At 57.9% G+C, this 22,439-nt stretch overlaps 1 protein-coding gene across 9 annotated transcripts in view; it reads right to left on the bottom strand.

Annotated features, from left to right (window-relative positions):
• The window catches only part of NFATC1 (nuclear factor of activated T cells 1), a 141,652-nt gene that overhangs the window by 96,296 nt on the left and 22,917 nt on the right, over positions 1–22,439 (bottom strand). For all 9 annotated transcript variants that reach the window (XM_024350945.3, XM_024350944.3, XM_024350947.3 and 6 more), the window contains exon 3: positions 7,962–8,121. In XM_024350945.3, coding sequence (XP_024206713.2) covers positions 7,962–8,121 — 160 coding nt within the window. The remainder of the gene's footprint in view (positions 1–7,961; positions 8,122–22,439) is intronic.

Raw genomic sequence — 22,439 nt, 5'->3', positions numbered from 1 at the left:
GAAAGCAAGCAGCCATCCCGCCCAGCAGCTCCTCAGAGAAGAGGAGTGTCTCTGAAACCACGTCTCGTTCCTCTTAGAACCGGCACTGACACAGAGACCCTGCACTCCAGAGGTGGTCAGACACAGCAGGACACAAACCTGGGAGGCTTCAGAAATGGCTGCCACCCTCAGCACTGGACAGTGCAGCCAGTGGCCGCTCCTTCCCGGGAGAACCCAGCTGGGTCACAGCCCCAGGTCCTCGGAGAAATGGGCAGGGACCTGCCATGGCCAACACCACCCGCGGTCACTGGACACCTGCTGGGTGTGGCCCAGGGGCACCACGGTATCTGCGGGGAAGCAGGGCCCATTTGTCAGGCAGCGAGGAAGGACCAGGCCCCACATGAGAGCTGCCAGGGCGCCGCCTCCCCACGGGGTGATTGCTGCTGCAGGTGGCTGCTTCTCACGTGGTCTCCAGGTGACGTGTCCACTCCTCCTGTCCCACCTGCACCAAATGTGGGTTTTCTGAGGCTGGGATACAGTGTGTTCCAGTGGGCGTGCAGACCCCTCTCTACCTAGGAAAGCCTCCTGGGAGGCCCTTCTGCGCTATTAGGAGAGGTCACTAGCAACGGCCGTGCCAGAGCCCACGTGTCATCTTAAATTTTCCCAAAGCACCAAGAAGCCAAAGCTCTGAAATTACTAATAGAAGATTTTGGAGGCTGAGGATCTGGGCTTGGGGACACTCACGCGCCTCGTATTTCCTGTCTCAGCTGCACACCCCCTACTCCAGCGGCCAGGCCTGTCAGGAGATGGAGGCTGAGGATCTGGGCTTGGGGACACTCACGCGCCTCGTATTTCCTGTCTCAGCTGCACACCCCCACTCCAATGGCCAGGCCTGTCAGGAGACCCAGGCCACATTTTTGCCAGTTTTTCCAGGCAGTGGAGCTGTGGAACGGGTAGTTAGAAATCAGTGTCGCAGACCTGCCAGAGGCCACACGCCTTCCCCGTGCCAGTAAATCTCCACAAAATTCCACCCATTTTCTCAAATATTGTCATTACTGTTTTAAGCAGTGACTGGCTGGGCCGACCTCATTCCACGTTGGTCTCCTGACACAGCGAATCTGCCCCGTGAACACCTTCCCAGCAGCACCGAGCATCTGTCCCCATCGCTCAAAACAGAGCCCATGGGCTTTGCTTTAGGGGAGAAATAAATGGTGAATCCTCGTTCATCATAAAAGCTGACACGGGGAAGGCTCGGGCTTCAACACTGCGCTTCTGAGAGTTCTTGCTCCTGGGAAAACAGACACAGCCCGATGGCAACCATGTGTGCTCTCCCAGCTGCGTGGGCTGCGGGAACAACGGCATATGTGGAACTAGGAAATTCCCTGTGCGTTTATGCGCTTAGCAGTCCAGGGAAGTGACGGTCATTCGCCCTGAAATTGTGCTGAAAGAGGAGAGGGCTGTTGTCTAGGTTCCAAGGCAGACTCATAAAAAATTAATCTGTGCCTCCTGCAGGCCTCCGGCGTTTGGCAGCAGCGGTGCCGTGGCGTGTGGTTTTGTGGTCAGACCTGCACTTTAGTTTCCACCCCATGGCGTCCTCCCCGTGCGTGGGCCTCTGCGTGGCTCCTGGGGCGGGGCCGGAGCGGCTGCTGTTTGAGGTTCTGCAATAGCACAGCTCCTGGTGGGGCCTTGGAGCTCTGATCAGATAACAATGTGTCCCAGCGACGTCCCTCCCCGGCTTTCCAGTTTAACAGCCCTGCCTGGCAGGGGACATGGAGAACCAGGAGCTCCTGTGTGTGGCAAACCACTTAAGAAAGCGTGGATGAGGCCCTGCGTGGAACAGTGCGTGCTGTGGTAATCTGTCCACGGTATTCACAGGCTCTCAGGAACCTGCTCCTCACGGTACTGAACACTCCCCGAGGCCCTGCGTGGAACAGTGCGTGCTGTGGTAATCTGTCCACGGTATTCACAGGCTCTCAGGAACCTGCTCCTCACGGTACTGAACACTCCCCGAGCCCCTGCTTGGAACAGTGCGTGCTGTGGTAATCTGTCCACGGTATTCACAGGCTCTCAGGAACCTGCTCCTCACGGTACTGAACACTCCCCGAGCCCCTGCTTGGAACAGTGCGTGCTGTGGTAATCTGTCCACGGTATTCACAGGCTCTCAGGAACCTGCTCCTCACGGTACTGAACACTCCCCGAGGCCCTGCGTGGAACAGTGCGTGCTGTGGTAATCTGTCCACGGTATTCACAGGCTCTCAGGAACCTGCTCCTCACGGTACTGAACACTCCCCGAGCCCCTGCTTGGAACAGTGCGTGCTGTGGTAATCTGTCCACGGTATTCACAGGCTCTCAGGAACCTGCTCCTCACGGTACTGAACACTCCCCGAGCCCCTGCTTGGAACAGTGCGTGCTGTGGTAATCTGTCCACGGTATTCACAGGCTCTCAGGAACCTGCTCCTCACGGTACTGAACACTCCCCGAGGCCCTGCTTGGAACAGTGCGTGCTGTGGTAATCCGTCCACGGTATTCACAGGCTCTCAGGAACCTGCTCCACACGGTACTGAACACTCCCCGAGGCCCTGCCAGCTGAAGGTACCACACAAAGTGAGAATTAGTCAGAACCACTGGCCCGACGCGCATTTTAACAACCGGAAAAGAAGAGCTGCCTCACGGGAGGCTCCACTCCTTGGTCTTCAGCTGTCAAGTTTCTTACATGACAGAAAAAACGTCTGTTACGGATCTGTGGAGGCAAAGTTGACCTACAAGCTGGGCGATGGAAGGAGAGGCCCCCCAAGGCCACTGTGGGCACCAGCGGGCCCGCCCCACCCTGCGTCCTGAGCTTGGGGTATGGCCAGGAGCCCTCCCTGGGGCCAGTCTGGCCTCCCGACTCTGGGTCTTCGCCTGACCCGCCCGCCCCTCTCACCCGCGCGGCTGAGGCAGGATCCCAGACCACCCGCCCTCACCTCTTTGCGGACTCAGTTGGCCCCTCTCCTAACTGACAATATTATAAGCTGCAAACCTAAAATGCTGTTTCAGAACGGGCCGAGGCTTCTCGTTTCACATTCCAGTGACCTATTAATTATTCACACGAGCCCGGCCTCCCGTGTGATGGGTGAGATGCTATCGGGCAGGTTATTTTGGTGACTTGGTAAACAGACCTGAGTTATTTGACCCCTGGGTCAGAGGTCAGGCTATATCCCACAGAGGTCCACGTGCCCCCGTGGGATGGTGCGTGCCATGGAGGTGGAGGCCAAGGGCCGGGGACGTGCTGCAAAGACATCTTCTCAAGGCCCTGGGCCTTTCCCGGCCACCTCCGGGAGAGTGTAGCTGCCACGAGCAGTGGAGGACGCAGGCCAAGGATGGGGTGACTCATGTGAGGAACACATCTGGCGAGGGGGCTGCAGTCCACGGCAAAGAGGGCAGGAGGGAAGGAAGGAGGCACAACCAGAAACAGAGAGGAGGAAAGCAAGGCAGAGTGACCAGGGCGGGCACTGCTCACGCCGCTCAGCTCCTCCTCGGACGGAGCGGGGAGCCTGACTCCAGGTCTCCTCCGGGACCACAGTCCTCCCGATGGAGAACACGCAGGTGGAGGACCAGCCTCCACCTTCACGCCCAGAAAGGCGATGAGTTGCACGAAAACGCCTCAATGGCTGTGCCCGGGTGCTTCTCCGCCCTCCCTGGCCAGAGAAGGGGAAGAACACTGCCTGTCTCACCCCAGACCATCCTGATGCCAGCTGCCTACATACTGAGGTGAGCAGTGCTGAGGGCAGAGGCTGTGTGCGGATGAGGAGGTGAGAAAAGGAGAAAAGCCAGCAGCCACCCAGAGTACTCGCGAACTCCCGGTTCCAGCTTCGTTGAGAGCAGAACAGGCCCTCCAGGGTGAGGAGACTGTGTGTACAGAGAGACCCTCACCCTCAGGCAGAGCCTGCCGTCAGGGCAGAGGGTGGAGGGCAGAAGGTGGCGGCTGCCCGAGGTGCCACCATCAGGACACTCAGTGTGAGCTGGGATTTGGGGGAAAGCTGAGGCCAGAGGGAAACATCCGCCGCGCATCACTTTCATGCCTCGCTGGAAATGCTGGTGAGAAGCAGACAGCAGGCGGACGCCCCCTCAGCCTCCCCTGCAACCAGCGGCCTGGCGAGGTCCCAGCATCGGCAGATCCAGACCGGCCCACCGAGAACTGGTGGCCAAGGTGCTGGAGCAGGGGCAGGAGGGGCCGGTGACAAGGGGGCTGTGTGGGCAGGAGCTGAGGCTGGCTGGGCTGCTGGTCACTCCCTGCCTGGCCAGAAGCCTCTGGGAGGCTCTGTCTGAGTCACTTGTTCTACCAGGGCAAGGTGAGTCCTAAGCAGGCGTCTTCATCTTTGGTTTCCCAGGAGCAGTGAGGCCCACGCCAGACCCCTCTCTCCACTATCCCCCTCACACGCACAGGGGGCGGGACTGTCCTTACCCGCAGGCCCCACCCTGCAGAGGGGGTGCACCCATCACCATGGCCGAGATCCCACCAGACCCCACAGGGACCACGTCCACCAGGGGCTGCCGGCCATCCTGAACCACCCAGACCCCCTCGCGGACGGCTCCAGGGCCCCGCTCTTCCAGGCTAAACCACGGCCCTGTTGCTTTGATGCTGGTGTTTTTAGCGCCATGGCAGCCGTAATGGGGGTGGCCTCAGGGTGCGGACAGTGTGATCATGGCAATGTGGCCAGAAGAATAGGGGCTGGCCTGGGGTGGTCTCTCCCCGGCGTGGGAACAATGACATCCCCACAGAGACGGCAGGGGGCACGCTCAGTGCTCACTGGAGGGAGCTGGCCTCCTTCCCTCTGAAGGAAAGGCCCTAAATGGGAGGAGCCCCGGATGCCGGCCGCCCCTCACCCGCCCACAGGTACCCGGATGCCGGCCACCCCTCACGCCCCTCAGTGCCCACAGGTACCCGGATGCCGGGGTCCTTCACGCCCCTCAGCACCCACAGGTACCTGGATGCCGGACCCCCTCACGCCCCTCAGCACCCACAAGTAAGCGTGAGCACCTATCCAGAGGAGCAAACACCCTTTCCTAACCCAGAGTCCACGCTCCGCATGCTTCCTGGAGAGAAGGTGCTGTGTTCTGCTCACGTGCTTCACTTCCCAACTGCGAAACACATGGGGATGGGGAGGACGGAGACAGACAGCGGGCGCGGGAGGACGCGGACGCCGGGTGTGGGAGGACGGGGATACCGGGCGCGGGGGCACAGTGTGCCCCTGACCGCGAGAGCTGACACCCACATCCCCCGGCCCCCCGGCACCGTCCAGGGCTCAGCTGCACTGCAGGAGACAGCGGGCTTTAATTTTATGGACAAGCTTTTTGAGATGCAGCGGACAGACGATTCACAACGAAGAGAACAGCATTTCTCAAATGCAGGAAACTCCCGCGCCAGTTGTTCCCAGCGGCTCCCAGTGGCTCTGACCAGCCGCCCGCAGCGCCCACTACCCACGGCCTCGTCCTCGCGCCCCCAGGCCAGTGCGATGAGCCTCGTTTCTGAAAAGCGGGAAAGGGGCTGCGTCAAAGGATGTACTAAAATAACCCAACGGCACCGAGGGCACGTCTGCGGTTACGAGGAGCTTCCACGGCAACTGAGAGCTTTCTATTCTCGTTTGTTTTTTAATTATGCACAAATTCTATTTTTATCCAATTTGTGGTCCACCAACTGAAAGAGAAAACTAACCCCCAAAACCCCCTCTTTTTAGCTGCTTTTACCTCACACTTGCAGAGACAGAAATCCACTCTGCCACAGATACATCAGAAAACTCTTTAAATTACTAATTTCTACAAATGAGATATGCTGACAGCTCCTGACGTTTTCCGTGCAGGGGACCGTTTTCTCCCGCGTTTCAATGGAAAGGGCTCCTTCTGTGGAAACACAGAGCCAGCCTCTCCCGTGTCGCTGCTGCGCACACACGGGCCACTTGATTTGGAATAATTGTTGAGGGTACATTTTAAAGATATTTTTAACTACTGTTTCAAGTTTCCTGAGTCCTCCAGAACACCTGGATCCTCTCAGTGGCATCTGTATTGATAGATTTCTGCACCCTCAGCCCAAGACACCCAGACGGCAGAACCAGAGACGGGATTCCAGAAGATTCCAGAAGACGCAGGGAGAGTACCCAAGCACTGAGCCGTGTCCGCAGAGACGGGCGGCACCAGGCACCGGCGCTACTCACAGGCGGGTGAAAATACATCCATTAAAACCCAGGGCTGCCTGTAGTCCCAGCTACTCGGGAGGCTGAGGCAGGAGAATCACTTGAACCCAGGAGACAGAGGTTGCAGTGAGCTGAGATCACACCACTGCACTCCAGCCCGGGTGAGAGTGAGACTCCGTCTCAAAAAAAAAACCAACCAACCAAAAACCAAAAAACAAAACAAACAGAAACCTCAGAGCTCTCTCCACACTCATGGTCCTGCTTTACCCTCCAAATAACAGCCTCGATTCCTACACCCGCCCCTCATCCGGATACAGTGAAAAGGGCGACGTCAGTGCCCCTCACCGACATAATTTACAGCAAATAGGGTGGACTGGGCCATTATTTCTCTATTGCTTTATTTCCACTCCTCCTTTCACAGCCTCGTTTCTTGTCCTATCTAATATCCTTCCCACTGAGTAATAACAAGCTTTCGGTCAGTAAAAACCGAGGCAGGAATGGGGAGGTGCAGGCCTGCAGTGACGGAGCGTGGCGCAGCGCTGTCTGACCTTTCCCACCTGGGAGGGTGGAGACTTTAAATGTCAAACGGGCCACTGTGCGCTCAGGTGTCTCCCGCATTTCCTTGCTTCAAGCACCGACGAGGTAGGTACTAATTGGCATCAAGCACACAGGCCACAAACATCACGTTAACATCATCTGCAAGTGCTGGCGAAAACGCCTCAGCCCAGCGCCCTGTCCGCTAATTCCCTGCTGCCGGCTGCTGCGTTGGCAAACAGCCATTTGTCCCTGCGGCTACCTTCTCTCCACTATTTATCTAAATGGAAGAAAATAAAAATACGAGGCACTCTGCTGAACACCCCTTCCGGCTTGCATCATTCCCTAAATAACGGGGCTGGGGCACCCGGTTTTTTGCTGTTGGGGTGTGCTCGGAAAACATCCTCTGTGCTGCCGCGTAGCCTGGAGCCCTGGGGCTGGACACACTTGCTGCTCTGTGGCTGCCAAAGCAGCAGATCTAGGGCCTGGGGCCTATAGCTGACGAGGTAACAGGTGGAACGAAGAAAATGCCAACACCCACGGCCACCCGGGATCCACATCAACACGTGGGGTGCAGAGGGAGCATGGCTCTGTGCAGACGCTGCCCGTCCTTGGCGCGGTCATTACACCCCTCCCTCGACAGCCTGACTCCACGTGGCTTTCCCGCAAGGTGTGAGGAAGGTGAGGAAGCCACACCACAGCCCGGGGGAGTCAGGCCCACCCCAGCAGGGACGTGGCTGCAGGGTTGCCAGGCCCAGGCCTACCCTGGCAGGGATGTGGCTGCCAGCCCAGGCCCACTCTGGAAGCCACTCCTCCTCTCCTCGGGGAGCACCTTGAGCCCTGGTGCCCCCCAGCACCCAAGCCCAGAGTATGGGATCCTGCAAGCCTGGGTGGGCCACAGAACCTGCATTTCTGAGGGCCCCCCACCAGGCGAGGCTGGTGCTGCTGGTGAGAACTCCTGCCTCCAAGTTCAGAGGCTTTAGAGAGGGGAGAATCAACCCCCAAAACATCCACACCACAGGCAGCATCCACGGACACGAGAGCTGCTTCGGGCAAATCTGAAAACAACGAGAGAGGGCCTGCACGTGTGGAAGCAGGAGGAGCTGTGGCATGCTCCCATTCCAGCTCAGAGGCCGTGAGCAGCCGCCCGGGACTAACCACGACAGAGCATTCAGCTGGCCTGGCTGGGAGAGTCTAAGCACAGTTAGCTGTGGCTCCAAAGTTACTTTTTGACCAAAAAAGCACCAAGTGACGTGCGAGTCTGGCCGCAGTGCCTACCTGCACGATGGGGTGTCCTCCGGCCGACGCCTTCACGGCCCCCCGGCTGCCCTCCGTCTCGTAGTGGGCTCGGTGGTGGGACTTGGGCTGCACCTCAATCCGAAGCTCATACGGGCCTGAGTGGGACGGCAGCTGCCAGTCCAGGGCGGGCAGGGTCGGGCTGGAAGGGAACAGAGCAGAGGAGGCGTTCAGCACCACACAGACCTCGCCCGGGCCACACGTGCCCGTGCTCACCCGTCGCCATCTTGGGTGGACACTTCATCGGCGAGTGCACGTCCTGACATGGAGATGGAGAAGCCTGTGTCAACGCAATGCTTACTCATCGTGACCTGTGGCCACGGCCCGGCCAGTTCTCTAAGATGAAAACATTTTCCAAGCACAACCTTAACACGCTTCTCTTCCTTCATGACAGGCTTCTATCAGTTACTTAACCCTCCAGTAACACAGGTTTTAGAACTCATTGAAAATCTGTTTTAAAATCTAAGAGGTACGAGCTGTGGCCTAAGAACGAGGAAGCTCAAACCTCTCCTCGCTATGAACCAGCTGTGTGGATGCCATGAGACAGGTGACTGACTGGGCCCTTTATAAAATAGTGGGTTTGGAAGTTGTGGTGTGCGCAGCGCCGCCAGCCCCCAAATTCCATGATTGCTGCAAGACAAACAGAAGGCCCTGACTGAGGGCCAGGAGGAGGGACACGGCGTCCATGGAGGGCGGTGGGAGCAAACGCAGCAGGGCGGGGTACGACATTGAGGGCTTTGGGAGGCTGTTCGGTTACTTTGCACAGAGGGACACGAGCTGCATGGCCTGGCGGGTGACAGGTGCTGGGGCTGTCCTCAGAGCCTACAGCCCAGCTGGGGGCCCCACGGCCCCTGTCTTTTCAGGAGATGAATGTTTGGTGTGAAAGGCTAAGGTGAGGTCCTGCCCGTGCCCTCAGCGTGAGTGTCTTCCCAACTGTGTTCTGCAGGAGGCCCAGGCAGACTGTCTCAACACTCCTGGGGGCCACACGGTGCACCCAAGGGGTTCTCGCATCTAGGGGGTGGCCTGCCCCGGTGCACCACCATCCACGCAGGCACCACCTTCCACCCTGTGCAAGAGGCCGGCGCCTCTGCCCTCTGAGTCCGTTTCTGGGAGGGCCAAGGCTCTGTGGCCGCTGCAGCCCCGGCCCAGCCTCCTCCCCCGCTCAGTCTGTCTCCCCAGTACTGCCTACTGCAGGGGCCAAGGCAGGCGGAGGATGCGGTGGGACCCTCCCTGGACCAGCACTGCTCATCAGATCAGGTGCAAGATCCTGCGTGGGCAGAGGCAGTCCAGGGCCCAACGGCTGTCCTCACCGCTATGTGGGCAGAGACCCAGGGCCCGCCGACCGTCCTCACCTCCGTGTGGGCAGAGACCCAGGGCCTGCCAACCGTCCTCACCACCATGTGGGCAGAGACCCAGGGCCCGCCGACCATCCTCACCGCTATGTGGGCAGAGACCCAGGGCCCACCGACCGTCCTCACCTCCGTGTGGGCAGAGACCCAGGGCCCGCTGACTGTCCTCACCACACAGGCTCACCCCGAGCACCGTGGGCCGGGGCTCCTGAGGTCACCCTCCACACAGGGCCTGTGACTCCCCCATCTTCAGAACCAGCCCCTCTGGCCAGGACTCAATTATTGCCTAGAGCTGCTGACCATCATTCTACGTCATTTTTAAGTACAAGCCCCAGAGACATGGGTCATGCGGGGCAGCGTCTCGAGAAGGGCAGGTTCCGTGCGACGCAGTCGCAGAGCAGGGGCATCTGCAAGTTAAAGGAAACTGCCTCCCGAGCCCCCCGAAGGCCCCCACACCTCAGGACACACTGTGAACCCAATGTGACTTAAAAACAAAACAAGGGCCAGGCATGGTGGCTCACGCCTGTAACCCCAGCACTCGGGGAGGCCGAGGCGGGTGGATCACAAGGTCAGGAGATTGAGACCATCCTGGCCAACATGGTGAAACCCTGTCTCTACTAAAAATACAAAAATTAGCCGGGCGTGGTGGCGGGGGCCTGTAGTCCCAGCTACTCGAGAGGCTGAGGGAGGAGAATTGCTTATACCGAAGAGGAGGAGGTTGCAGTGAGCCGAGATCGCGCCACTGCACTCCAGCCTTGGCAACAGAGCGAGACTCCATCTAAAAAAAACAACAAACAACAACAACAACAACAAAAACAAGGCCAGTCGCAGTGGCTCATGCCTGTAATCCCAAAACTTTGGGAGGCCAAGGGGAACAGATCACTTGAGCTCAGGAGTTCGAGACCAGCCTGGGCAACATGGAGAGACCCCATCTCTACAAAACAAAAAATAAAAACATGAGCAGGACGTGGTGGTGCACATCTGTGATCCCAGCCACACAGGAGGCTGAGTGGGGAGGATCCCAGCCACACAGGAGGCTGAGCGGGGAGGATCGCCTGAGCCGGGGGAGGTTGAGATGGCAGTGAGCCAAGATCGCATGTGCTTCAGCCTGGGCGACAGGGCAAGACTCTGTCTCAAAACAAACAAACTAAAAACAATGGGTAGAATAAAAGACTCGTTTAAAGAGGAAAAAGCCCAGGAGGCAGCTTGAATGGAATCAACTACGTAATTTTTAAAAATACAAACACCTAAAATGTTCCTTAACAAGAACAAGACTACATATTTTGTGACATTGGAAGCTTAGTAATTTGAAAACTCAGAAATGGATTTATCCAAAGATGCACCTGGCAGGCTCACCATCCACCTCCGCTCTGTGGGGTTTTGGGCCCTGCGGGTGCCCACTGGACCCCAACTCAGCCACGACAGCTTCCCTGACAGAGGAATCTCCAAGACGCAGCTTCATGGGCTGTACTGTCAGAGCTGTTTCCCACGTGAGGTGATCAGCATGGACACCCAGTATCAGCTAACGCTGCCAGGCAGAAGGAAAGGCGGCTGGACCCAGGCCTCCACACAGGAAGGACAAGAGCCTCCAGAGAAAGACTTCTCTGCACAGAGCTCGGGGCCAGCTGTGAGTTTCTGGGGAAGGGAGAGGGGGCAGCTGCAGGGCTGGGCAATGAAGGGCCCCTCTGCAGTGGCCACACCTGCTCCTGGACAGGCAGGCACCAAACAAAGTCGCAGATGATGCGAGGCGGTGCCCGTCTCAGGCACCCTGCACCTATCTTTTGCTATGAATTGAAAAAGAAATAAATGAAAAACAAAATTCACGGCCGGGCATGGTGGCTCATGCCTGTAATCCCAGCACTTTGGGAGGCCGAGGCAGACAGATCACCTGAGGTCAGGAGATCAAGACCATCCTGGCCAACATGGTGAAACCCCGTCTCCACTAAAAATACAAAAATTAGCTGGGCATGGTGGCGAGTGCCTGTAATCCTAGCCACTTGGGAGGGTGAAGCAGGAGAATTGCTTGAACCTGGGAGGCGGAGGCTGCAGTGAGCCGAAATTGCACCACTGCAATCCAGCCTGGGCAACAGAGTGAGACTCCATCTCAAAACAAACAAACCAAAAACAAAATTCACAGTGAAAAAACTGGGCTCACTGGATTCCCAGGAAAGTTAAGAGACAGAGAAGAGACAGCGAGAGAGAGGAGAGAGGAGGAAAGAAGAAAAGAAAAGCCGCCTCCCCCCACCGCTGGTCTGGTTAAAGGCAGACACATTTCCTAAAGATAAGGCAGTCTAAACCACTCTGCAGCTGACTATACATAAGAATAAGTTTGTGTAAACGCAGCCACGTGTCACTTTATGACGGGGACACATTCTGAAAAACGCGTCCTTAGGCCATTTTGTCGTCGTGGGAACTCGTGTGAACCGACTTGGTGTGTCCAGTGCACACCCTAGCCACATGGCGTGGCCCACGGCTCCCCAGTACACGTCTGCACGGCATGTGGCTGCACTGAACACCGTGGGTGACTGCCCCACAGCGGTCACGGTTTGTGAATCTAAACACATTTAAACATGGAAAAGATGCAGTAAAACTATGCTCTCACGATCTCACGAGAACCCTCATAGGTGAAGTCCGCCGTTGACCCGACGCCGCGGTGCAGGACTGCATTTGGCTCTGGAATCATTTGCAGATTTAGTGACACAGTGTGTGCATGGCTTACAGCAAGAATGGTTTACAAAATAAATATCATAATCCAGACAATTAAGATGATTGGTTTTGGTTAGAAATTTTCAGCATGAATTTGGCAGCTCTACAAATCTGTGTCTCTGGTTCAGACAAAAGAGCCCAAATGAGCGGGAAAGGAGCCTGCACTGCTGCGGAGACGGGACCGCTGCTGCCTGCTCTCCACCCCACTCCACTCCGCGTGCTTCCTTCTGGGGGACGACGCCTGGGGCAGCCTCGGGCAGGCGTGCTTCAGTCGGGGGTCTCTGACCAGCCCATCCCCCGGAACGGCAACCCGCTTGCTGAAGCCCTAAGCTCAGGACTGAGAATAATTCCAACAATTCAAACTCATCTTCAACATAAGTCAATTTTTTAAAAAAGTGACACTCAACACAACCGAAAAAATAAAAAAAAAAGCTCGGGTGAAATTTGCATCCAACATCCACCTGGTCTGGATGGTGACCGACGAACATCCACCCGGTCTGGACGGTGACCGACGCCCACAGAGCCAAAGGGTGTTTTTCTCTGTTTCTCTCTCTCTCCTTTTTTTTTTTTTTTTTGAGACGGAGTCCCGCTCTGTGGCCCAGGCTGGAGTGCAGTGGAGCCATCTCGGCTCACTGCAGCCTCCGCCTCCCAGGTTCAAGCAATGCTCCTGCCTCAGCCTCCAGAGTAGCTGGGAGTACAGGTGCCCACCACCACACCGGCTAATTTTTTGTATTTTTAGTAGAGACACAGTTTCACCATGTTGGCCAGGCTGGTCTCGAACTCCTGACCTCAGGTGATCCGCCCGCTTCAGCCTCCCAAAGTGCTGGGATTACAGGCCTGAGCCACTGTGCCCAGCCCACTGGGTGTATTTCTGTAAACATTTTTACAAAATGATACATCTTAAGAAAATGAGATACATAATTTGGTACTTTGTCTTTTCTTTTTCTCTTTTTATTTCTTAGAACAAGGTCTCGCTCTGCTGCCTAGGCTAGAGGGTGTGATAACAGCTCACTGCATTCTCCAACTCCTGGGCTCAACGGATCCTCCCACCTCAGCCTCCCAAAGTGCTGGGGTTACAGGCACGTATCACCATACCTGGCCTTTTTATAAAAGAAAGATCACATTTTGAGCATTTTAGCTTATTCAGAAACAATCTAATCACAGCATCCCATTTATCACAAGGACCATCCTCACTATACTGCTGGGCTGTGGGCTATTCCCCTCTGTTGTTGTAAACGCTGGCAACGCAAACATCCACACAACCAACTCCCAGACCACATCTCCGGTCATGCCCTGAGCGCAGAACCACGGGTCAGAGGCGTGAGCATCGTGAGGCTCCCTGGAGGCACCACAAAGGCCGCTGCCAATGGGTCCGGCTCACCCACTAGGGTCCGGCTCACCCACTAGGGTCCGGGGTGCGCTTGGTCTTTGCCAATGTGATATATCAAGGCAGTTTTCTGGCCTGCTGTTTGCATCTTTACACGATAGTTAAAAACACCAGTGCAAGACTGAAAACAACACATTATATACAAATAATAAAAACAAACACTTCTAAACCAGCAGCGGTAAAACTTCTACAACATCCCCTTGATTTATTTCCTGTTTCTCACTAAAGACACCACAGGGCCTGGCTGACCTTCCAGCCTGCCCACCGGCCCGAGGCCAGCCCCCGCACCGCACAGAAGCCAGCTGTCCAGGCCCCCTGAACCCACCGCACAGAGGCCAGCTGTCCAGGCCCCCCGACCCACTGCACAGAGGCCAGTCATCCAGCGCCCGCCCCCACTGCACAGAGGCCAGTCATCCAGCCTCCCCCACTACATAGAGGCCAGCCGTCCAGCACCCCCCCCCGCCACCCACTGCACAGAGGCCAGCTGTCCAGCCCTGCCACCACACAGAGGCCAGCTGTCTAGCCGCCCCCCTCCCCGACTCACTGCACAGAGGCCAGCCATCTAGCTTCCCCCACCCCACAGAGGCCAGCCGTCCAGCTCCCCCTACACCCACCCCACAGAGGCCAGCCATCCAGCTCCCCCCGACCCCTGCACAGAGGGCAGCTGTCCAGCCCCCTCACTGCACAAAGACCAGCCGTCCAGCACCCCCCCCACCCACTGCACAGAGGCCAGTCGTCCAGCACCCCCCCAACCCCACCCCCTGCACAGAGGCCAGCCATCCAGCCCCCACACCACACAGGCCAGCCGTCCAGCCTCCACCGCACAGAGGCCAGCTGTCCAGCTCTCCCCTACCCGCTGCACAGAGGCCAGCCATCCAGCTCCCCCCGACCCACCGCACAGAGGCCAGCGGTACAGCCCCCACCCACCGCACAGAGGCCAGCCGTCCAGCTCCCCCCGACCCACTGCACAGAGGCCAGCCGTACAGCACCCACTGCCACACAGAGGCCAGCCGTCCAGCCCCAACCCTACCCGCCACACCAAGGCCAGCTGTCCAGGGAGGTTCACTGTTGCACATGCTGGCAAATTGGGCATATACTGGTCCCCCTTCCCTGGGTCTATTCCACACAGTCCACAAAGTAAAACCTTGTGATTTCACAGACAATGGGACGTGGGTCTTGAAAACTTTACGTGAAGGACAACGTCACGGCATGGCACAGAGACACCGGACACGTGGGTACACGAAGGGCTGCAGCCCCGGGCCCCCCTGCCAAGACGCATTTAACCTAACAACCCGGGACATGCTCCCTCCTCAATGGCCACAGCCGCACCCAGAGCCCAGCTCATGTGCCCACAGCTTCTGCCGTGGCTGCTGCAGACATGGAGCCCCCACCATTCCCAACCCATGCCGGCAGGCTTCAAGCCGAGGACCTGTTTATCCTGAGCTCCTGCAGAGCTTCCCTGATGAGTCTGGAGAGTTAAGAAGGTCCTAGGCAAAATGCAAGGCGCTCCCGGCAGGATCCTCCTCCTGGGGCCTGGGGCCAGGGCATGGTGGCTGCTATGGGGCAGCCCTGGGGGCCGGGTGGGGCATTGCCTCCCCCCAGCTTCCCACGAGTCTGCAATGGCTGCAGAATCAAGTTTAAAAATGCTTCTCACTGAGCCAGATGCAACCTCCACACCCGCAGCAACACCCAGAGAGGCTGCAGCTGAGTCACAGGGGGGTCCGGGCTTCCCGCCCCGGCAACACTCCCCAGGACTCCTGTGTTTGCCGCCCCTCTGGGGGTCCGGGGACGGTGCTCCCATGGAGGGTTCAGGTGGACACCAGGGGGCCCAGAACTGCCGAGTGTGAGCCCACAGGTCAAATGGAAACACCTGCCAGGCCCTGCGAGTCCCGACACGGGTCCCACCGCAGTATGGCTCGTGGCTCAGGTCCTGCTGTCCTCACGCTGCGGTGGAAGCGGCATGGGACGTGGCATGGAGGACAGTGGCCCCCGTGGCCTGGGGAGCCGGCCACACAGTCCTTTCCACGGGAGGAGCCGTTCATGCCCCTGAACCTGTGTCTCCCTCGCCTGGGAAGGGTGTGAGGGATTTTTTTCAGCCGAAAGCTCGCAACAGAGATGCCGTCTGCGCTGGGACAGAGGGGGAGGAAAAAAAAAAAAAGATATATCCTGAAATGATCACTGTCTGATTCTAAATCGCAGGATTAGCGAATTCTTTTTTCTGAGACAGGGTCTCGCTCTGTCGCCCAGGCTAGAGTGCAGTGGCCTCACGGGATCCTCCCACCTCAGCCTCCCGAGCAGCTGGGACCACAGGCGCACCACCACACCTGGCTAATTTTTATATTTTGTGTAGAGATGGGGTCTCTCCATGTTGCCCAGGGCGGTCTCAAACTCCTGGGCTCCAGCGATCCTGGCGCCTCGGCCTCCCAAAGCGCTGGGATTCCAGGCGTGAGCTGCCACGCTGGCGCAGGACTCATTTATCGTGGTTTATCTGTGTTTAAAAGTCTTCTACAGTGAACGGTGTTTGTTATTTGTACAACCAAAAAAATGAGAAACTTTGCTCTGCTCTCAGGTCTTGTGTCTCAGCCTCTGCCCAGCTCCTCCCCCGCCCACCTGGTGAATGGGCTTCAGTTTCCAAAGAGCTGAGCCTGAGGCCCTGCCATGTCCCTCTCCCTTAGAAAGGCCATGTCCCCAGCATCTGAAAACACTCTCCTCATGAGTCGCCCCGACTCCGCCGGTGAACGATGAGAATCCCAGAATCGCGCCCTCGGCAGCAGAAGCCCAGAGCAGAGGCAGTTCCTTTGTTTAAGTGGTTTGGGTAAAATCCTTTAATTCTGATTTTCCGAGGGTTAAAGCCTGTACGTGCTCATTGCTTAGGTGAAAACCGTGAAGGCTGCTCATGACTCCTGCAGTTTCAAGACAGACGAAGCGACAGACTCTGAACTCGGCAGGGCCACACCCGCCCACAGGAGTCCACAGGAGCAGCTTAAGGAGGGCGAGGGTTTCAGGGTCCTCTCCCAGCCTCTCCTCAGCCGGCAGCCACGGGCCTCATAGCCATTTGGTTGTGTGACGGTTTTTCCCTTAATTAAAAGAGAAAGAGAGTGAGAAAGAAAGACAGACAGAGAGAGAGACAGAGACAGGGAGAGAAACAGAGAGACAGAGACAGACACAGAGACAGACAGACAGAGACGGAGAGACAGAGATGGAGAGACAGAGACGGAGAGAGACACAGAGAGGCAGAGACAGAGCAACAGAGAGAGATGGAGAGACAGAGAGACAAACAGAGACAGAGAGAGAGATGGAGAGAGATGGAGACAGAGAGAGAGACAGACACAGAGACAGACACAGAGAGACAGAGACAGAGAGACAGAGACAGAGAGACAGACACAGAGAGGCAGAGACAGAGAGAGACAGAGAGAGACAGAGCGACAGAGAAATGGAGAAACAGAGATGGAGAAAGAGACAGAGATGGAGAGACAGAGAGAGACAGAGAAACAGAGACAGACAGAGATGGAGAGAGACAGAGAGACAGAGACAGACAGACACAGAGTCAGAGACGGAGAGACAGAGAGATAGAGAAACAGAGACAGAGACAGACACAGACAGAGACGGAGAGAGACAGAGACAGACACAGAGACAGACACAGAGAAACACAGACAGAGAGACAGAGACAGACAGGGACAGAGACAGAGATGGAGAGACAGAGACGGAGAGAGAGACAGAGAGACAGACGGAGAGACAGAGAGACAGATGGAGAGACAGAGAGAGACAGACAGAGAGAGAAAGAGATGGACAGACAGAGACGGAGAGAGAGAGAGACAGGGAGACAGAGACAGAGAGAGAGACGGAGAGAGACAGAGATGGAGAGACAAAGAGAGAGAGAGAGAGACGATCAGCGCATTTCTCCGACGTGAGGCAGCCTCTGGGTCTTCTGGGCTTGTGTGTCTGGAGCTGCCCCAAGACCACACAGTGGCCAGCGGTCAGAGGCCCCTCGGAGGCCAGCTTTGCCCCCTGACCTGTGCCGGCAGAACTCGGCCCTAAGAAAGTTTTGCCCGCCCAGGAGAGGTCGGCCTTCCTGGAGGGCAGCCCAGAGCCTGGCCTAAAGAGGCCAGGTGGGCCCGCACACGCCGCGTTTCTCGGTGATAGTGCGGCGGCATCTGTGCATCACCCCCGACATGATTCCCGACCTCTGGCTGGGCCTGGCCGCTGGACGCAGCCTTCACCCTCCCACAGCCTGCCCCAGGGATGACCCCACAGACCACGTGGTTTTCTTCCACAACCCAAGACAAGGCCTTTCACAAAATCCTGCCCAGCAGGCCGGGGAGTGGAGGGAGGGCTCGGTGGCCCGGGCAACCTTAGGATTTCAGGAGTCGGAGGGGGGCCTGGGACCACTGCTGTCCCACCCTGGAGGGTCACCCAGAGGCCCCGGGCTCCTGTCCAATGGGCTGGCTCCCGTGCACCCCTCCCTGAAGCCAAGGCCGCCTGACTCTGAGGCTGCGGGCAGAGCCTCCTCTCCACGTGGGACCCAAGCTCTGTGCCCATGGGAGGGAAGGCGGCCCAGAGGAGGGCATGGGCCTCACAAGCCGGCAGGAAAGATGGAATCGGTGGATGAGAAGCAGGTGACTGGGGCCAGGGTGGGACCAGAAAGATGAGGACACCCAGCCCGGCCCTCCTGCCCGCCAGGTGAGGCTCAGGATGCAGGGGCAGCCCCTGCAGCCATCTGTGCCTTGGCCTCTTGTCCCAGGTAGTCCCAGGTCCAGCCCCTTCCACCAGGACAGCGGTGCAGGCACCAGCGGCCCATGGCCTACCCACAGTTCCCAGGACCGACGTGGCCACGGGCAATGACCCTGGGGCAGGATCTGCTGTCCCCATCTGTCCTCCCCAAGGCTGGGCAAGTGGATCCCGGGTCCGCATGGGAGGGAGCCCAGGACGCCGCCTTTGGGAAGAAGGTGGACAGCCGGGTGCATGGGCAGCCTCCGTCCCCAGACAGGGAGTGCCACGGCTGCGGCCCTGCCAGCCAGGTAAGCCCAGCCCAGGAACTCAAACCAAAGTCAAAGCCACAGACCGGGAGCGCACGGGATCTGGGCTGTGAGGCCGGAGTGCAAAGGTTTTGTTTTAAAGGACACATTTGGGGATTTCATAAAAACTGATGGCGTCCCGCGGCTCCACCACACGGGATTGGAGTACGACCAGGACACAGACCCTTCCCTGTTCTTTGGAAAAATCGAAGTCATCCCCTCTGTACGCGCCCCAACCCTCCCAGGTCCACCCCTGTATCTCGTGAGCCTCACAACAGCTTTGGACACAGGCCCTGCCATCCCAGGCCCAGCAGCCCCCAACACTGTCCCCACCCCTCTATCTGCCCTGCCCTGCCCCGGATGGGTGAGAAGCTGAGCTCAAGACCCTGAACCCCCGCCCCCGAGGCAGCCCCCAGCCCTCGCCCAGAGCCGACAGCTCCCTGTGGGCCTCCTCCCAAATGTTAACGTGTGGGCCAGAGCACGCTTTCTACAAAGCCCCTGATGTCAGCCTTTCTCCCTCCCAGAAAAACTACACAGATGGGAGAAAGCACCTTCCATGGCTCTGAAACATTCCTTGCAGCTCAAGGGTGGGAGAAGGTGCTTGGGAAGCAAAAGGAGCCCGTTGGGAACCCAAGCTCAGTGGGAACCGGGCCTCCCTGTGGGATCTCAGCGCCCCTGGGCAGTGGGAACAGGGCCTCGCTGTGGGATCCCAGCGCCCCAGGCAGCAGGCCCCATGCCGTACACCCTCCCTCTCCCTCACTCCCCTGCCCTCCGGGACAGTAGCTGCTGGAGCCGGGGGCCGCTGCATCTTCTCGTGGCTGGAGAGCAACAGTGTGGTCCGGAGGGCAGGGAAGTGCCCCAGGGCCCCGCCACCCCCGTCACCCACTCATCCCCAAGTTCACACCAGGGACAGGTTCCAGTCACTGCACACGCGGACTCTTCTCGGATCCCAAACACCTCAGACGTCTCCAGGGTCAGGGCCCATCTGTCATTATTACTCAGAGGAAGTTTTGGCAGTGGGAGGCCTCAGACTGCACTTGCCATGGATGGCTTATAAAACAAAAACCAAAACCAGAAATGTCATATTGCACAAGTTAATGTGGGGTGGGGCACAGATCAGTCATGGAACTGATTCCGTTTCTAGTGGTGCCAAGATGGCCCGGCTCAGCTCTCAGAGTTCACTCAATCTTCTCAGCTTGGACCTACGGGAAACATGGGGGTTTCACAAGAACTGACGGCATTCTGGATGTTCACTGAAGAGCAGCCTAGGTGATTCACGGGTAATACTTGGAGCTACAACAAGTACAGCGGTTTCTCAAATCACCTAAAGGGATCTTTCAAAATAAGGATGTGTTACTCTCCAAAGACTCCTGTCCTGGATGTTGCCAAAACAAAGGATGCTCAGACTCTGACGCCTGGAGCTACAGAGCACCCTTGGCCCTCGGGGTCGGAGGAGACCCAGCACCAAGGCGTGCCCAAGCTTCCAGCTTCGCGCTCAGCTGTGATGTCACCACGGGGACAGGACACAGCCCGTGGTGGCGGCACTGCCAAGAGCTGCTGCTTCAGCCCAGTAAACACAGAGTCGCTTCACAGCCCTCTCCTGGTCTCTGTGCCTGCAACGCAGCTTGTGGACAGGGACTCCGCCTCGCAGCTGACTCCTGGAGGCCGCTGGGCCACGTGGACCTCAGAGCCCAAAGTGCTCCAATACCTGCCCCGCACCTGTCCAGAACCAAAACCTGGAGGCTTGACAGCTTCTTACCAGAAGTTTCCACGTGTCTCCATTTCCTCATCCACAAAAAGAGGCTGATCCCTGCTCTCCACCTCCACAGGCCTGACACTGCGCTCCCAGACCCCTGGGGTGGCCCTTGCCCGGCACCGCCCCTCGCCGCCAGGGCTCCAGGCGAAAGCAGACGTCATCCAGGCGCTACTGCCCCACGGACGGCCCGGTCTCTGGAAACACACTCGACCTGTCTGCCCGTGGGAGGAGGACGGGCATTTCCTCGCGATTCCGTCTGTGCCACATGTCATCTTGGTGTCAGGGAACCCTCGAGTTCTGGGAACAGCGGCCTGTGCAGAGGGAGAGGAGCTGGGGTGCCCCACAAGCCTCAGAACTGCCGTGATGGGGGTCAGAGGGGACAAAGGCACAATACTGATTTTGCACACCAACATCAGAACACGTTCCTGACACACATCACGGCTTCCATCGTAGAAGTGTGTGTGGGCTCCATGTTTCCAGTGAGAAAACACTCCTCACATAAACTAGAACCTCTGGCCCTGAGGAGCAGAATCAAGCTGCAGGTGGGTTCGGGGGTTCCTGGTATATGACTCCACGCGGGGCAAAGCAAACGTCTAGGTGGCCCTGCTGGAGGGGCCTCCCTCTTCCCCTCTTCAGCGACGTCTCCTGGAAATGCGTCTCACCCTCTTCCTCTCTGCAGCAACGTCGCCTGGAAAAGCGTCTTCCTCTTCCTCTCTGCAGCAATGTCACCTGGAAACGCATCCGCCTCTTCCCCTCTGCAGCGACGTCACCTGGAAACGCGTTCCCCTCTTGCCCTCTGCAACGACATCGCCTGGAAACGCGTCCTCCTCTTCCTCTCTGCAGCAACGTCGCCTGGAAACACGTCCTCCTCTTCCTCTCTGCAGCCATGCTGCCTGGAAATGCGACCCCCTCTTCCTCTCTGCAGCGACCTTCCCTGGAAACGCATCCACCTCTTCCCCTCTGCAGCGACGTCTCCCGGAAATGCATCCCCCTCTTCCTGTCTGTAGCGATGTCACCTGGAAACGCATCCCCCTCTTCCTCTTTGCAGTGACCTCGCCTGGAAATGCGTCTGCCTCTTCCCCTCAGCAGCCACGTCACCTGGAAATGCGTCCCCCTCTTCCTCTCTGCAGCGAAGTCACCTGGAAAGGCGTCCCCCTCTTCCCTCTGCAGTGACCTTGCCTGGAAATGCGTCTGCCTCTTCCCCTCTGCAGCCACGTCACCTGGAAATGCGTCCCCCTCTTCCTCTCTGCAGCGAAGTCACCTGGAAAGGCGTCCCCCTCTTCCCTTCTGCAGTGACCTCGCCTGGAAACGCGTCCCCCTCTTCCTCTCTGCAGCGACGTCGCCTGGAAACGTGTCCCCCTCTTCCTCTCTGCAGCGACGTCGCCTGGAAACACGTCCCCCTCTTCCCCTCTGCAGCAACCTCGCCTGGAAACACATCTGTCGCACAGCCCAGTGCTGATGGAACGCAGCATGCAGGCCACATGGTCTCACATGGGAAACCTTGGGAGGTGCACATGGCGTCCGGTGTGGCCTTTACAACTACTGTCTCTCCCAAAAGCCGACTAAGTCCTGTGCGTCTAACCCAGCTTCCAGAGATGTTCTAGAAGCACTTATAAAAAAGAAAATCCTATCATAATGTAGAAAACATTTTGCTCAAGAATCCAAAAAACATTAATTTGCACTTAAGATCTGGTTTCGAATGTGAATAACTGTTGTCCTCCAACTCCCGACTCAGGTTTAATCCCGAGGCAGGAAGTCCCTGCGGCTGCCCGGCTGCCGAAGCACCCACCACCAGGCCCACCTATCCTGCTGCTCAAAAGCCAACGTTGGCGCAGGAGCAAATCCTGTTTTGTCTGTGGTCACCGACGCACATCAGGACCAGACCCTTCCTCCCAGCTGGACCACAGGCAGCTTAGGAAATCTCAAAATTGGGAACCTGGGAAGGTTTCCAGCTCCCTGCCGCCCCCACGCTGTCTCCACGGGGGCATCTGAGCTAACCAGGCAGGTTCTGACCCTCCTACGGTGGCTCCCGGGCAGGCAGGTGCCGGCCCTCCTAGGGGGGCTCCCGGGCAGGCAGGTTCTGACCCTCCTAGGGGGGCTCCCGGGCACTCGGTCTTCGGTGAGATGGGGCAACATTTCAGATCTCCATGATCTGACTGTAAAACTCTGGCTCACACCTGCAATGCCAGCACTTTGAGAGGACGGGTCGGGAGGATTGCTTCAGGCCAGGAGTTCCAGACCAGCCCT

The sequence above is a fragment of the Pan troglodytes genome, chromosome 17 (assembly GCF_028858775.2).
Source record: "Pan troglodytes isolate AG18354 chromosome 17, NHGRI_mPanTro3-v2.0_pri, whole genome shotgun sequence".
NCBI classification, from domain to species: Eukaryota; Metazoa; Chordata; class Mammalia; order Primates; family Hominidae; genus Pan; species Pan troglodytes.
This window is presented reverse-complemented; position numbering and strand designations above follow the sequence as displayed.